General features: G+C 36.7%; 1 protein-coding gene across 1 annotated transcript in view; it reads right to left on the bottom strand.

Annotated features, from left to right (window-relative positions):
- Positions 1-6,512: 6,512 nt before the first annotated feature.
- RSF1 (remodeling and spacing factor 1) overlaps positions 6,513-17,483 on the bottom strand; it is a 124,943-nt gene continuing 113,972 nt past the window's right edge. Inside the window, 2 exon segments of the mRNA XM_033120512.1 lie at positions 6,513-13,987; positions 16,578-16,766. Coding sequence (XP_032976403.1) covers positions 13,416-13,987; positions 16,578-16,766 — 761 coding nt within the window. The 3' untranslated portion in view covers positions 6,513-13,415.

A 17,483-nucleotide genomic window follows, 5' to 3' on the forward strand; every position in this document is an offset into this window, starting at 1 on the left:
TTGCTTTGTGTACTTTTCACTGGAAAAAATCATAGATGTGAGTATAACTATATGCTGACTCCTGTGATTCCTCCTAATGAATCATTGATCCCTGGAGGTGGTCTGGAGGATCCCCAACACAATGACGCAGTGGGATTTATCCCAGGAATGGAAAATGGGGTCAACATATGAAAATCAACATAAAACACCATATTAATACAATCAAGAGAGAAAAAAACCACACGATCATTTCAATGGATATAGAAAAAGCATTTGACAAAATCCAACTCACTTTGATAAAAATACTCAAACTAAAAAATTAAGAGTGGAAGGGAACTTGCTCAGCCTGGTAAAGGACGTATATGAAATACTGGCAGCTAACATCATACTAATCATAAGACTGCTTTCCTGCTAAGATCAGGAAAAAGACAAGGATGTCCATGCTTGATACTTCTATTCAACAGTGTATTGGAGATTCTAGCCCAGCAATTAGGCAAGAAAAATAAATAAAAGGCATCCAACTGTCTCTATTCACAGATGACTTCATCTTGTAGCTATAAAATTGCAAAGAATCAACACACACAAAATTATTAAAGCTAATATATGAGTTCAGCAAGGTTGCAGGATACAGAATCAACACAGACAAAAATCAGTTGTATTTTTTTAAAATGACATAATACGTGTAACATAAAATTTACCATCTTAACTATTTTCAACTGTACAGTGGTACTAAATATATTCATATTGTTGTGCAACCATCATCACTATCCATCTACAGATTTCTTTTCATCTGGAAAAACTAAAATTCTATACCCATTAAACAGTAACGTAGTCATCCCTCCCCCTACCCCCTGGCAAAAACCACCATTTTGTTCTCTGTTTTATGAATTTGAGTATTTTAGATACTTCATATAAGTAGAATCATACAGTATTTATCTTCTGTGACTGGCTTATTTCATGTAGCATAATTTCCTCAAGGTTCATCCATATTGTTGCATTGTGACAGGATTTCCTCCCTTTTTTAAGGATGAACAACATCCACTTGCATATTACAATATATTTTGTTTATCCATTCATGCATCAATGAACACTTGGGTTGCTTCTACCTTTTGGCTGTAGTGCTGCTATGAACACAGGTGTACAAATATCCCCTTGAGATCCTGCTTTCAATTATTTTGGGTATATACCCAGAATTGAAGTTGCTGAATCATATGGTAATTCTATTTTTAATTTTTTGAGGAACGACCACACATTTTTTCCAAAATGGCTGCACCATTTTACATTCCCACCAACAGTGCACACAAGTCCCAATTTTGCACATCCTTACCAACACTTGTCTTTTTTGTTTTGTTTTGTTTTTAAATAGTATCCATCCTAATGGGTGTAAGGTGATATCTCATTTGATTTTGATTTTCATTTCCCTAGTGATTAGTGATATTAAGCATCATATGCTTATTGATCATTTGTATATCTTTGGAGAAATGTCTATTGAAGTCTTCCATCCATTTTAAAGTCAGATTTTTGTTGTTGTTGACATGCAGAAGTACTTTATGTGTTCTGGATATTATCCCCTTATTGGATATACAATTTGCAAATATTTTCTCTCATTCCATGGATTGCCTTTTCACTCCATGTGATTGTGTCTCTGATACACAGAAGTTTCTTTTTGATGTAGTCAAATTTATCCATTTTTCCTTTTGTTACTTGTGCTTTTGGTGTTATATCCAAGGAATCATTGCCAAACCCAACGTTATAAAGCTTTTCTTCTAGTTTTTATAGTTTTAAATCTCCCATTTAGGTATTTGATCCACTTGAATTAATTTTTGCATATGGTGTTAGGCAAGGGTCTATTGTCATTCTTTTGCACATAGATATCTAGGTTTCCCAGCACCATTTGTTGAAAAGACTCTCTTTTCCTCATTGAATGTCCTTAGCATCCTTGTCAAAATTCATTTGACCATATATATGTGAGGGTTTATTTCTGGACTCTGTATTTTATCCCATTGGACTATATGACTGTCTTTAGGCCATATGTCTTTTTATTACACTGCTTGTTATTGTAGCTATGTAGTAAGTCTTGAAATCAGAAAGTGTGAGTTCTCCAACTTTGTTCTTCTTTTTCAAGTTTGTTTTGGCTATTCAGGCTCTCCTGAGATTCTATATCAATTTTAGGACGAATTTTCCTATTTCTGCAGAAAACACATTTTAGGGTATAGTTTTGACATTTTAACAATATTAAGTCTTCAGATCCATGAATATGAGGTGTTTTTCCATTTATTTCTGATTAATTAGTTTCAGCAACATTTTGTATTTTCTAGTGTACAAGTCTTTCACCTTTTTGGTTACGTTCATTCCTAAGTAAAAAAATCAGTTGTATTTCTATACACTAGCAGTGAACAACCTAAAAATGAAATTAAGAACAACAATTCCATTTATAACACCATCAAAATGAATCAAATGCATAGGAATATATTCAACAAAAGAAAACATTACATTCTTTAAAAATTTAAAGAAGACCTGAAATAAAAGGAAAGACATGTCACGTTCATTGATTGGAAGACTTACTATTGTTAAGAAGCCAGTATTTCCCCAAATGATCTGCAGATTAAATGCAATCCCTATCAAAATTCCAATTGCGTTTATTACAGAAATTGACAAACTGAACCGAAAATTCACATGAAAATTCAAGGTACCTAGTATAGTCAAAATAATTTTTTAAAAAATAGCCAAGGTGGAGGACTGACTTCCTGATTTCAAAACTTACTACAAAGCTACAGTAATCAAGACTGTGTAGTACTGGCATAAGAATAGATGTATAGATCAGTGGAATTAAATTGAGAGTCTGTAAGTAGACCCATACATTTCTGGTCAATTGAGTTTTGACAAGGGTGCCAAGATAATTCAATGGGAGAAAAATAGTCTTTCAGTAGTTGGTGCTGGTACAACTGGATAGGCACATGCAAAAGAATGAATTTGGGTCTCTACTTCACATCACATACAAAAATAACTCAGAATAGATCAAAGACCTAAATTTACGAGCTAAGTGTATAAAACTCTTAGAAGGAAACATGAAACATAAATTTTTGTGATAGTGAATTAGGCAATCGTTTCTCAGCTATGACATCTAAAGCATAAGCAAAGAAAAAAACAGAAATTGGACATAATCAAAATTAAAAACCTTTGTGTGTCAAGAACACTGTCAAGAAAGTAAAAAGACAACCTGCAGAATCAGAGAAAATATTTGCAAATCATATATTTGGTATCCAAAATATATAAAGGACTTTTATAACTCAACAATAAAAAGATAGATAACCCAATTTAAAAATGGGCAAAGGATCTTCATAGCTGTTTCTGAAAAGATATAGAAGTGGTCAAAAAACACATGAAAAGATGGTCAACATCATTAATTATCAGGGAAATGCAAATTAAACCCACAAGAAACCACTTCATAGCCACAAGGATGGCTATAATCTGAAAGACAGACAATAATAAATATTATCGATGTGAAGAAATTGGAAACCTAATGCATTGATATGGGACTGTAAAAAGATGCCGTGTAAAACAGTTTAGCAGTTCCTTAAAACATGAAACAGAGTTTCCATATGATCTTGCAATTCCATTCCTAGGTATATACTTAGGAGAATTGAAAACATATATCCACACAAAAACTTGTACACAATGTTTATTATTCGTAATAGCCCCAGAGTGGAAACAATCTAAATATCCATTAACCAATGAATGGATAAACAAAATGTGGTCTACCTATACAGGAGAATATTATTCATCCATAAAAAGGAATGAAGTACAGATTCAGCTAAAACACGGGCGAAATCATGAAAACATGCTAAAGAAGTCAGACACAAAAGGCCACATATGGTATGATTGATTGCATTTATATGAAATATCCAGAATAGGCAAATCCTTATAGACATAAAGTAGATTACGGTTGCCAGAGGCTGGGGGGAGTGTGGGAACGCTGAGTGGCTGCTAATAGTATGGGGTTTGTTTTAGGGGTGATGACAACCTTGTGAATATACTGAAGACCACTGAATTGTACACTTTAAAATGGTGAATTCTATGGTATGTGAACTACATCTGTTTAAAAAACCAAAAACGAAGGATTTTAAATAAAATTTACAAGTACTTTTGTTTTGGAAACCATTGTGTAAGCACATCCCGATTATTAAAAGTGGTTGTGTCACAAAGAGGACAATCACCCTAAAGCCTGCTTCGTAGCCTTCTCTCTCTCTCCCATACGCCCGTTCTAGTTGTGGGCCATTTCCTTTCATCCTTACCTCTTTGCCACTGTCCTGATTCTCCTTCTAGCATCTTCCAGTAAAATTCCAGTTCTGCCTTTTGGATCAGTCTGAATCTGAAGCCAACTTCCTGATTTTCCAGCACTGAGCAAGCTTGCTTCTCTATGTTGTTAGTGAGTCCTAGTTACCATCAAAATTTGTCCTTATTTAAAAAAGACTTGAAATACAAAAAAATCTACTTTTATGGTTCAAACTAGAGTCAGCACAGGTTCTTATCAGATTCTGTTATCATCAGTCAAATCCTTCTTCTAACTTTTTGGCTCCAAATGATAGAGTAAAAACTATCTGATTGCAGGAATTCATGGTGCGATTACTGGTATCCCGCGCTAGCTAGCAATAATGGCAAAGAGAAAAGAAAACGGACCTATCAACAGACCATGACACAAGTGCAAGGAAAAGGGAGGAACGTCTCCTCTACTGTGTTTCAGCTTTCTCTAACAGTTGTTCCCAGTGATGGACTTGGAGTATGCTGCTGAGACACTTGCTGGTTTCCTAGTTTCTCGTAGGAGTTTCTGACATTGCAGTGGGTTTTCAAACATATTATAGTTTAACAGTTCTATAATCTATTTATTTTAAAGACTGTAAGCCAAGTAAGAAATAATTGGAGGCAGATTGAATGGCAGACAGGATGCCACTTTTGTTTTCTGTGATAGGGGGAGCTTTCGTATAGGAAGGAGAGAGTGTAGAGGGACGGGGATCATTGAGATGTGAAGACCCAGCGGGGGCAAGAGGGAAGGGGCGAGGTCACGGACACAGGCAGAGGGGATGTGGCAAAAACAGAGGAGACCTCCTCCTTGGAGACATGCTGGAGAGGATGGGTGCTTGAGTGGATAAAGTGGCTCTGAAATGGGAAAGAGGAACAATAACGAAGCTGTAGGTGGCCTTTACCATGAACTACTAGGTTCCTAGTTAACTTTTCATTTGGGTTATGACTTTATGTGCTAAACTAATGTTGCAAATATCAAGTCACATCCCCTTAGTGCTCCTTTCTCTTTGGTTTTCATTTAGACTTTTAGGACCTTAAAGAGCTCATGACAAGTCATTGAAGAATCCAAATGACACAGCATGCATCTCACCCAGCATTTAATTTAGCTTCACTAGAGTATTTTCATTATTTGTTATAATTCCACCTCTATTAAATGATCACAGTATAGTTCACCAATTCTCAGTTTTCAAAAGAACTCTTCTACATCCTCTGGTCCATAATCTGAGATGTGGGCTCACAGCCATGTTGTGGACCCTACTCTCGATCCCAGAAAAGACTCTCAACTCTCTCAAGGCTGCCATAGCACTGTCGCCTTTAGCTGCCAATACAGCATGTCACTTCCGCGTGACTGATTCTGTTTAAGTGAAAATTTGAAATAAATCACTGAGAAGCATGGTAGCCGGTCATTTCTTGCCAGCATAGATCAGCTTTCACTCCATTAAGTGAAATTCTGATTTCAAAAGTTCTTTACCTGAACAGTTAATATTTCTATTCAGAATTACAAACAGTGATGAACTCTTACCAGTTTGTTGGTAAAAAAAAAAAAAAAAAAAAGAAGAAAGAAAAAAAAACTTCGCTGTGAATCTCACTGTGTTCCAAGGGAAAATCTATCAAATCAACATCTGTGGATGAGAATCATACTCAGGTTGGTAAGGCCCCTTCAAGTTATCTGGTCTACTCCCTTGTCAAATGTGTTGATCTTATTATACTGCAGCCAAATGGCACTTTAGCCTAAACCCAAACATTCCCTATCAGTGAGATTTCACTCTCAGGTTATTAGAAAACTGAAAAAGTTTTTCTCTAGAATAAACAGAAAGCTTTCACCTACTGGCTTCTGCCCTCTGGTTGAGTTCTGTTCTCCCACAGGGCCACATAGGACAAGTCCGAGGCCTCTTTATTTAATGTGTCAGTTCTCCAGAAGCTAAAGACAGAAATCAAGAACAGCTTTGTAATATCTGTAATTCACCTAGTTGGCAAATAGTCTTAAAAATTATTTTGGGGAAATTGATGCACATGCAAATTTACTTTCTAGACAGTAAGAGAATAATTGATCTGCCCCTGGAAGTGATAAAAAATTTCAGCCTTCATTAACTGTTACAGAAAATTCGTAGTTTTCCATGTGCCACACAGTTTAAAATAAACTAAGTTTGCAAACACATCATGCTAAATACATTAAATTATTTAAATTTTTTATTATGACAATTGACATATATTAAGTGAAAGAAATGACAGAAGTATTATAATAAAACACTTTGAAAGAAAAAGTTACACAATTAGGCCAATAGCTATAAAATAGCTTTAGGCCTAGCTTATAACACCAAGAGTTCTGATCAGACTGTAGTGAGACATTGAACATTTCATTAACAAAAATATTGGCACTAGCCACAACATATTTTGGTTGTCACTTACAAGAAGTATTGTATTTAAATAACTATGCACTGCAATTCTAACACAGTAGGTGTCATACACTGCAGGTAACCCCTGAAGCTTTAAGCCACCAGGAATTCCCATACTTTCTATGCACAAAATTTACTTTGTGCATTATTGGAGTCCCATTTCCCAAGTTTTCAGATGTCTTCTCCTTCAACCCCCCAAACATGCAGGACCTTGTAGGAGGTGAGATCATTCCAGTTTCCCCTATTTGACTAACATCGTGTTTCTGATTACCTCAACAGTTTTATGTGAATCTAGGAGCTTCTGCTTTAGCTCTCATCTCCTAGAAACAAAATAAAGCATTCTGAGAACCTATTACAGGAATAATTTTTTATGCATAGGAAAATAAAGTATTTCATGTATGTCTGAAAATCCAAGAGGCATTCTGATCAAACACTCCCTGAATCCCAGCTACTATTACTTTAAAATCAAAATGAAAATCTAACATATACCATTTACAAATTCCTATCTGGAATTTGTATTGCTCACCTGGAAATTCATGATTCCCAGGCTTCACCTCTGAACGGATGAGGATAGCCGAGAAACTGATATCCTACATTTGTTGACAGTAAAGGTAGCTTGGGTAGAAATTATGACACATTTCGATGAATTTCTTTATAAGAATACACTTTGGCTACAAAGGTGAGAAATTACAATGGTAAAATGATCAGATGGCAAAAAATACTGGCATTTAAACAAAGTATCTTAATATAACTTAGGTAAAATGTGCCATGTTAAGACTGCTAGAATCGGCAGCTCTGCAAGATGTCAAAATATTTATCAAATGAGGGAAATCAGAATTTGAAGCTAATATCCCTTCCTGCCATGCTTCCAGCAGGCAAATATTCCTGTGGAATTAAGTCTACTGAGTACCTCGAACCAAACAGCAATTCCAGTTCTTCCTCATCTTATTTTGAAAAGAAAGCAAAACACTGCCCTTCCCCCCTCTATCCCAGCACAGGACACTCCCTTTCAAGGTGTATACAAAACCTGGCAGGTTTGGGCAAGCTACAATTCGGATTGTAGCTTTATCAAGAAGCTATTTTGATAAGAGAACAAAACACTAGACCAACACTGAGAATACCGTAGTCAGGCATCACAAACACCACACACTTTAACTGCCAAACTTGGGCTATTATAGCTGTTCCGAAGTTGACAATCCATTTACACTAATATAAACTAGATCTGTTATGTATGTGTATACGTGTGTGTAATTTTCATGCAAGGATCTTAAAAGCTTTGGAGACAAGGATTATTAGCCTAATTTCAAAGCCTGTCCATATAGCAGTCTTGATATGCACCAACTCTGCTCAAGGGCAGGAGAATGAAAAAGACCATGGCACAAATTTTTAAACAATTTTAGGTTTAATTACATAATGCACCTGTAGATGTTCTAGCATAAACACAATTGTAAAAATCTACATCCTATTTTAGGGTATTTTTCCACTTCCCATCCCTTAAAAGCTGTACAGTTATAAAAAATGTGACTCTCAAGCAAAATAAACTTTTTTTTTTGCAACATACAAAATAAGTTAAACGATTCCGAAGGTCTTGAGCTATTACGTTTCCCAATGACTGTGCTCTGGCCATCCATTAGCATGACATGCAGCTCCTGGCCTGTGACCAGAACTCAATAAATACAGGTCAAACAAAACCCCAAACACTTAAATTAGATTTCTTTAGAAACTGATGAAAGTTAAGAAAACACAGAGTTAGGGTTAACAATTCCATTCTTAACTTACATTATCCAGTGGCAAAATGAACAAGGCAGGTCATTCAGTCCTTAGTGCATTTTCTAGCTTGTACCGGTTTGGCAAAAAAACACAAATGAAGTTCCTTTAAAAATGTTTTTCTTATTCAAAATGTCTTAAGGAGCTTAATTAATAAATTTCTATGCATCTACTAATAATTTGTTATGCCCTCTCATATAACTTATGCATAGGATAGAAATCTAAGTTATTAAAATAAAAATAACATCTTCATTAACTGGAATCACTACAATGTGCCAGAACTGAGTTTGCAGCATTTCCCAGAGTAAAATGTATAAATATAAAATGAAAGAAAATATTGAGCTTATATGACCAAAATGTGGGAAGAAATCCACGGGAAATTCTAGCCTAATCAATTTCTGAGAGGGTTTATATGAATAAAAAAAAAGCATTGAGTGTCCATTCTGAAGTGGTTATATACCAAGAGCACTACATTTTGGCTTAACGACTGCTTGCTTGCTGGGGAATGACTCTATCTTCAATGTTACATAGTCACCTAGCAATTCTTGGCACTCAAAAAATGTTAAATGACAATGTAAGTTGGAGTGAAATATTTTGAAAACACATTAACTGTACACATAATAACCCAGCTTAAATACATTGGTAGCAAAAGGCCTTGTCTTTCAGGATTGGTATAAAAACAATGAAGAAAATTGGCAGGTAGCTTGCCACTTCCAAGGTAGGTTTACAGGTATACACTGGGAATGGTGGATAAAATAGGAATGGATTTTCTTCTAAGAAAGTTTAATAACAGATATTAAGCAGAGGGCTATGTAGATTACAGCAGATGTGTAGTTTTGGCAGTCTCCCTTCTTGGGAGAACCAGGAATACATTTTTAGAATGTCAAACCAAGAAGAGGAACTTCACTATTTTTCTCTAGGCTTTCTGTAATTAAATGTTCATAATTTCTTATACGTTATAATTATTTGCCTTATTTCTTTTTGTCAATTAACAATCGCAAATGATTCAATTTTTCTTCTAACATCTAAAGTATGTATGTACACATATACATACATACATACATAAATACATATACGTACATATATATTTTCATTCCACCTAAAAAAAAGATCTATAGCTGTGAGGCAACACCATGAATCATGAACCTGTTCCATTGTGTTGGCAAAGGTCAGAGTTTACAACATTTTCTTGTAGATTCATTAGGTTCCTTTTAGCTGGATGGTAGTACAAACTAGCGAATGGTTAACCTCTCTCAGCCCACAAACAAGCTAAAAAGGCATTCCTTGTCACAAAGGAAATGCCATCAGTCCCACTTAAAAATAGCTAACATTTTTCCACCACGTTATCTCTAAATAACAACATCTACATTTTCCTTAATATATGTACTTTGCTCAAATGCGTATTATGGAATGGGTTCTATCAACCAAAAAATGAAAACTGGAGTTTGTAACATCCTTAAAATCAGATTGTTTAAAAATCTTTTTTTCAACAACGTCTTTAGCATTCAAAGTCCTTGGTTCTTTGGCAGGTCACATTAAAAAATATATTATCAGTAGACATGAATTTCTTCTAAATGAAACTCCTTTTTATTCTCTGAATGTGCAACCTCGACCAACTGGAAAAAGATGTATCAAGGAAACCCAACCTCAATATATCAGGTATCTTCTTCAAATATCTCTGCCATCATTCCCTAGTAACGTGCCAACAATGGAAAAATGTTTGACACTGAACACTGTTTCATCAGCACAAGTCTACAAAAACAAAATGTGTATTTTCAATCTGAGTTTTTTTTTTTCACATAATTTAATTCAAAGCTTCTGGTTTGTGAAAATTTGGCTCTTTTCCAAACCTTTACAGCAATTGCAAACGAAATATTCTGGGTACTAAACTACATCTCCCTTAATACATTTGCTTCAGACTGTGGAGTTTTATATTGGGAGTCCAACTTGTATTTCAAAATCGGGGGTTTAAAGTATTAAAGGGCTCTATTATATAGCAGCTATTGGGACCCTAACCCATGGTTAGTACTCTTAATAACCAGGATTCCAGATGTTCTAAACCCTAAATGAAGTGCTGCTGTCCTATGCTCTGTCCAGTTCCTAACAACTGAATCTTTGGATACAGAATGTTTACTTTTCCGTATTTTTTTTCTCTTTTTCATAGAATACTGAGTTAATATTTCAGTGAACAGACTCTTTCAGGGACTGAATCTAAACACCAAGTAGCAGAATTGTTTTTGAACTGTTCAACATTTAATTACCCATAATGAATCTTCATAATAACAACTTGTAAGTACCAGTTGCTTGGATTACACTCTTTATAGATGAAACAAAGTTAACTGGTTTAATCAGAATGTAAGGTTAAAAGGGATACACTATCAAGTTCACAAACATCTAATTGAAGTTTGGTAAGTAACAGGCAGCCAAAGGGTATCATAACCCATGTCAGTGGGACATTTGGTACATGGAATATGTTCACTATGGTAAAAATTACCTTTTGCTCTCGGTAGCAGAAGGGTAAAAAGAACTCATTTCACCTTGGGCATCCTGTAAAAGAAATAATCTACCCATTTAATACTTTTTATCACCTGCTTGACTGCCGAGTAGAACTAATAGGTGGAAGCAGGAGCTGGTGTGTCCAGAGGTAGACAGGACAGGGTACACGAGAGTTTCCACACAGTAGTGGCTGTTACCAGCTGCAGGACTAAAATGGTCGAGGGAGGCTGGGGGCAGGATTGGCCACGTGCACTCGAACCACTTACCTTGCACTAGTAGGAATCCTTCCATTGCCTGCCTGTTTTAGTCAACACGGCTAACATTCTTAACTGACTTGCAAATAAAGGCAACAAAACCTAGCTGGCAAGGAGCTCATAAGTGAATGCGGATCCCTCCACAGCCCTGCTCTGCTGTCCATGAATACAAGCCCTTCCCTTCCTTCCAGTGGTACATTGTCTCAAAATAAAAATCACAATTTGCTTGGAACCACATGCTATTGGTGCATCCTATTTTTAGGCTGCTTTCATTATTTTATTTTTTATACAGATACATATACATTGCTAGAATTAAAGCAAAAAATATTAATGGGCAGGTACCACAGAACTAAAGTGAAACAAAAGAACCAACAACTGAAAAACAACAGCTATGAACTTTCAAGGCCAAAAAGATAAGATTTAAGGGCAACACCTGTTGAGGAAGGAAAAAAAGGAGTATAAAGTTTCTAGAGAGGTATTTATAACGCGAGTCTAATGCCAGCTTTTTAATAATAAAAAAGAGAAGTGCTTTACTATACACTGACTGACTAGCACATATAATTTGGGAAGAAAAATTAATGAAGTTCCTTGGGCCAGCAGCAGATATGGTGCGTCCGTTGCCGGCAACAGACACAACACTGGAACAGAAAAACCCAAACCCCAGGGCGAAAGTATCCACAGAAGTAATGGCTGAAGGTTTCAGAATTTGACAGGCAAGGTTTAATCACAAGTGCTACACTTTGTACAACATTATTTATGGCTCTGCCTGAAATTTTACAGCTGTAACAGAATCTAAGTTAAGACAAAGTTCGTATTTTTAGTGTCAATTACATGGTAGATATTCAGTTAGTTACAAACCCCTTTTTCTTGAAACAAAGGGCTTATCTTGTTTAAAAGTGTCGAGATGTTTGAAGTGGATGTCATGCCTATTAAGTACATTGGCGGTTCTCAATCAACTCTATGTTGGTCGTGTGACTATTAATGAATTTTAATAGAAGTCTAATGGCCAAAGGCCGAAACTACATTCAAACCCTGCTAATATATCCAAGCAGATAGGAAATTCCAACACACACACATACACACACACACATATACACACACATACATGCTAAAACTCAAACTAAAAACCTCCCAAAGGAACTGCTTTGTTTGTAGACTTCAATTTGAAGTAGATACTAAGGGCAAGAATAGACCAGTTAAAATTCACCTGAAAATCCTTTCCCCTTCTTTAAATGTGCTAAAATACCGCTGTCAGTTTAGCATCTCTTCATGTTATATTCTGTATAGATGTATTTGTTTCAAAATGGTATTTCATATAGTTAAATACCAAGTGGCCAGAAGACAAAAGTTACACTGTCTGCAAAGTCTATAGTCCACCTGGGCCTTAAGAAAGCCCATACTCATTTCACTACTAACTCACCATGATAGTATATGACAGGCCACCTCATCACCACTGCATAAAGCTGTTCTAGAAAATTTGTTGCTAGCACAATCTGGTTGTCAAAGCTTCATTACACATTTTACTGTACAAATGCTTTTCAGATGATTTTTTTTAAAACAAGAAACTCCACTATCACAGAAACTTAGGTTAGAGTTTTTATACGATGGTACTTTCTCGGTCTCTTCTTTATTAAGTGTGGTTATCTCCAATAGTAAACAAGTTGATATCATGAATGCTGTTACTAAATGACTTATGTATGGTGTTATCTACAATTCTCAAACTGCAACAATACAGACTTGGACTTTTAAACTGTCTGTTAATCATCATCTATGCCATGAATGTTTAAATATAATATATATTTAATATGAAAAAGCTAAAGCACAAGTGTCTTCTCCCACCCCTAGTTCTGTTTCGGGCCCTCACAGATTCGGAATGCATTCTTATCCACCCTTTTTCACAAAGTCAGGAGAGCTCAGGAAATATAAAGTCAAAAATATACAAATCTTTGTTGTTATTATAATAAGATTTTTTTTCCATGAATGAAATTACCAAGGACCATGAACTTGGAAAAAGAAAATCAAAAGGAATTTACAGCAATTATTTATCTTCAAAGTTCAAAACTGGTCACTTCACAGAAAGACTTCAGGGTAGTTGAAATTTTTCTTCTAAAAAGTCATTCTGTAGTGGAGTTTTCTAGGAAAAATAAAACAGCTTTTAATAACTGGCCCGCTGGTGTGAGAGCTACCGTGGAATAAATTAGCACAAAATGGAAAAAAAGTCTTATAACTGTTCACTGTTACAGACATAATCAACAAGGTCAGTCACTCTCAAAAGCTCATCTTCCTCCTCTTCTGGTGCCCCTGCCTCCTGCCCCCCACTTGTCCCATTGGGGGCCAGGCTTGCACTGGCTGCACTGTTGTCCTTGGGGGTCTGAGGCTTCTCAGTTGGCTTGCCAATCAAGTTCTCAATGGCTTTGCCAGGACTCTGTCCATTGGTAGAAGGTAAGTCCACTAAGCTATAGTCCAATGGGCTCCCCACCTTGCCTACATTTTCAAAGTCCTCTTCCTCATCACTGTCTATCCGATAGGGTTTCTTGGCGCTCTCTTGCTCTGAGGGCAGGACCCTGGGCTGGCTGTCATGGGCAGGCTGATCTGCATCTCCATGAACATTGTCACAACTCTCCTCCTCTTCTGTCTCGATCCGGTGTAGCCGTTTCCGGGATGGTTTGCCTTCCTCTTCCTCCTCCTCATCTGCTTCTGAATACTCATCTGTGCTTCGACCCCGCTTTCGAACTGACCGCTTTGATTCTTTAGCTAGCTCATCATCTTCAGAGTTCTTGGACATATAGCTCTCTAGAATAAACAGCACATTTAAGCCATTGGCACAGTGAACCATAAACAAATTTAAGTAATTCTCCTTTTCCTTCCCATATTCACAGCACGTCCTGTTTTCAGGCTTGCTTGTACACAAATACTCTCCTTCAATAATCGGCCTGATTTCTGTCTCCTCTCAGCCCCGTAACAATGCCCAGTATGATTCATGGTGTACCTACGACTTTAGGGAAGAGCAGAATCAGACTTCTTGGAGAAATCTTGCCCCGCTCTGGGTATCTGAAACACTGTGCTCTCACTCCAGGGTATGAAATGTCTTTGGGAGTCCTCAAATCTCTTCTCTTCTTTGTCTATACTTACAACTAGGGGATCTCACCTAGTCTCACTGCTTGGCATAACTTCTATGTGCTGATGACTTACACATTTGTTTTAGGCAATCCCTAACTTCCAGAGTCATTTATCAAAATGCCTATCCAACAGCTATGCTTGGATTTCTAAACAGACATCTCCATGACCGAGCTCCTAAACTTCCGTCTCAAACCTTTGCCGTTCTGGTCTTCACCATCTTAGTTACTGGCAACTCTATTCTTCCAATCGCTCACTCATCCCTCACTCCTTTCTTTCTTCCATCTAACCCAACAAACAGCAAGTGCTTTGGGTCGACTTTCAAAATATATCCACAATTTGAGCTTGTCCCACCCCTTTCCTGCTACTGCCCTCGCCTTACCTATCATCATCTCTCACCAGGCCTATTCCAATGGCCTCCCTGTTGGTCTCTGAAGTTCTGCTTTTGTCCCCTTCAACTGGTGCATAACGCAGCTCCCACAGCAAATGAAAACGTAAGTCAGATCCTATCAGTCTTTTGCTCAAAACCCTCCAGTTATTTCTTATCTCACACAGAATAAAATCCAGTCTATACAATGGCTCCCTGCACTATCCAATATGGGTGCCAACAATCTGGCTATTTTTAATTTAAATGAACTAAAATTAGATAAAAATTCAGTCCTGCAGTCACACTAGCCACATTTCAAGTGCTCAATAGTCACGAGACGAGCGGCTATTTTGCACAGCAGCTACAGAATGTTTTCATTAATGCAAAAAGTTCACCTGGAGAGCACTGCTCCTCAGCAGGGGTGGACACGTCCCTTTTGTCGAGGGCAGGCCCGACAGTCTTTCACAGCTTCTCAACTTTGTGGGAAGGCAGCACAGTCTGTTATGTAAAAAGTGGGCATGGCTATTCCCACAGAACCTGATTTACAGCATTTTTATTTATACAAACAGGCAGGCTGTCATTTGCTGACTGCTGCTCTACATGGTCTGGCTTCATCTCAGACTATTCCTCCTGCAACCACCCTGGCCCGCCTTCTGTTCCCTGAACATGCCAGGCACAAACTTGCCTCAAGACCTGCACATTTGTTGTTCCATCTGCCTGTATCACTCTTCTTCTAGGTAAGTGAATGACATACACCCAACATTTCTTTTCGGTCTTTACTCAAACGTTGTATTTTTAGTGGGGCGTTGCTGTAGTACCCTATCTGAAATTCCAACTATTCTCCCAACCCTCCTTTCTCCTTTATTTTTTGCCACAGCATTTATCTCCACCTAACATATCATATATTCTACTTATTTATCTTATTTATTGTCTTTCTCCCCACAACTAAAATAAGAGTTACATGTTTTTAGCTCTTTTGTTCACTGTTCTATGCCCATTACCTAGAATAGTAAATAGTTCAATAAGTATTTGTTTTTAATAGTTGAATTAATGAATTTATGTCAATCTTTAATGACACATGAAGGTAACACACACTCAACCAGATGTTCACCTCCCTTCTTTAGCCTCCCATATCCAAACGTGTTTTCCCTTTCTCTCCTGGCATGGACTCAAACTTAATTGACAAGGATCTATGAAAGCAAATAATTTTCAAACACAGATCATAAATAATAAAGAACTAAATATATAAAAAATAAATGAAAGGAGGTGATAGTTACAATCATTTAAAATGAACTTGGGAAGAACTCTGGAATAACTACAAAGACTACAAAGATATTATAGATTCATACTTTAGAGTTTTTCTTGAACCTCTGGTATGGGGCACAGCTACAGCTATTCACAAATAACAGTTATCCACTGAAGCTCACTGTCAAGGTGGAGAGAGACAGTCGATATTAGGTTGGTGCAAAAGTAATTGTGGTTTAAAAGGTTAAAAATAACTGCAAAGACCTCAATTACTTTTGCACCAACCTAATACTTTGTTTTGGAACCATTCAGCTATTCAGGATCAAATCAAATCAAAGGAGGTTATTTCAAAACAAGGGCCATAAATAATATGGGAGCTGGAAGAAATCTTGCTCAGAGCACAATTTTCTGAGGCTCTTCTAGTTTCAATGAAGAATTTAATTATCACAATGGAGACCTTAAAAATTTGTATCTTATCAACTATCTTTTATTTAAACAATAATGACTAGGAATAAAATAGGGGTTTTGTCTCAAAGATATTACTGGTTATATTAAATTTCTTAGAAATTGTACAGAATCATAATCCTGAGGTGACTTTGTAGCTTCTATTTCTGCCTTGTCCAAACTTCTGTAAACGAGAGATCTATTCATTACCTTCGCTCTCAGAGCTGGAAAGCCTGCGCTTGTGAACTCGTCTGATTTCTTTACCACGTCGTAAACTCTTCTGGGAACCATCACTTTCTGAATCTTCTTTGTAGTTAATTTGTCTTTTCTGGTTCCTCCTTGACCGCCTCCGCCGAGTTTCTACATAATCATCACTAAAATCATCACTAAAATCACTTTCTGTAAAAATTAAAAATTAAAAAAAAAAAAAACAAAGGAAGAGGAAAAAGAAATCATGTACAAAATATAATTCCATTAAATAGAAATGTAGTTAGTGTAGGCTATCCAGATGTAAGGCTACTAAGCGGAGTTCAGTCATAACAATTTTTAAACAAATAATAACTTTTAAGTCCCATATTTTCTTTTCTTTTTAATCTACGGAGCTCTATGCCAAACCTCACAAATATATCTTATTAGCAGTCAATTCTCAAGATGAAAAGATGTTTTATATAATCCTTGTCTCATTCAGCCTAGAGCTACGCAGTCAGCTGCACGGTTGCTGCAATTGCTCTTCCTGGTGGATAGTTAGTATTCTGCCTCACGATGCTCTGTTGTTCCTGTGTAAGTAGCTGTATGGCTACATACATAATGTACCAGAGGTTCAGCTCTCTAACCACAGAAAACTGATGAGCCTGTTTCAAAGCAGTACAGAATTAAAGTTCTATTTTTGGCTTTTTTTCACATAGTACTAAAATATGCTAAGTATAGCACACAGGGCTACTTAAACTCTCAAAGCGTTGTTCTTGTCATCTCTGATCAATAAATCAGAGTTAGACAATGGAACTGTGTCATAGCAGTTTTTCAGGAGTGCTAACAAATTCCACTGACTTATCACATCCAGCCTTGTCCTCTAAATGGACATCAAACACTTCAAAATGGCTAGCCAATGGATTGGAG

The sequence above is a fragment of the Rhinolophus ferrumequinum genome, chromosome 11, assembly GCF_004115265.2.
Source record: "Rhinolophus ferrumequinum isolate MPI-CBG mRhiFer1 chromosome 11, mRhiFer1_v1.p, whole genome shotgun sequence".
NCBI lineage: Eukaryota > Metazoa > Chordata > Mammalia > Chiroptera > Rhinolophidae > Rhinolophus > Rhinolophus ferrumequinum.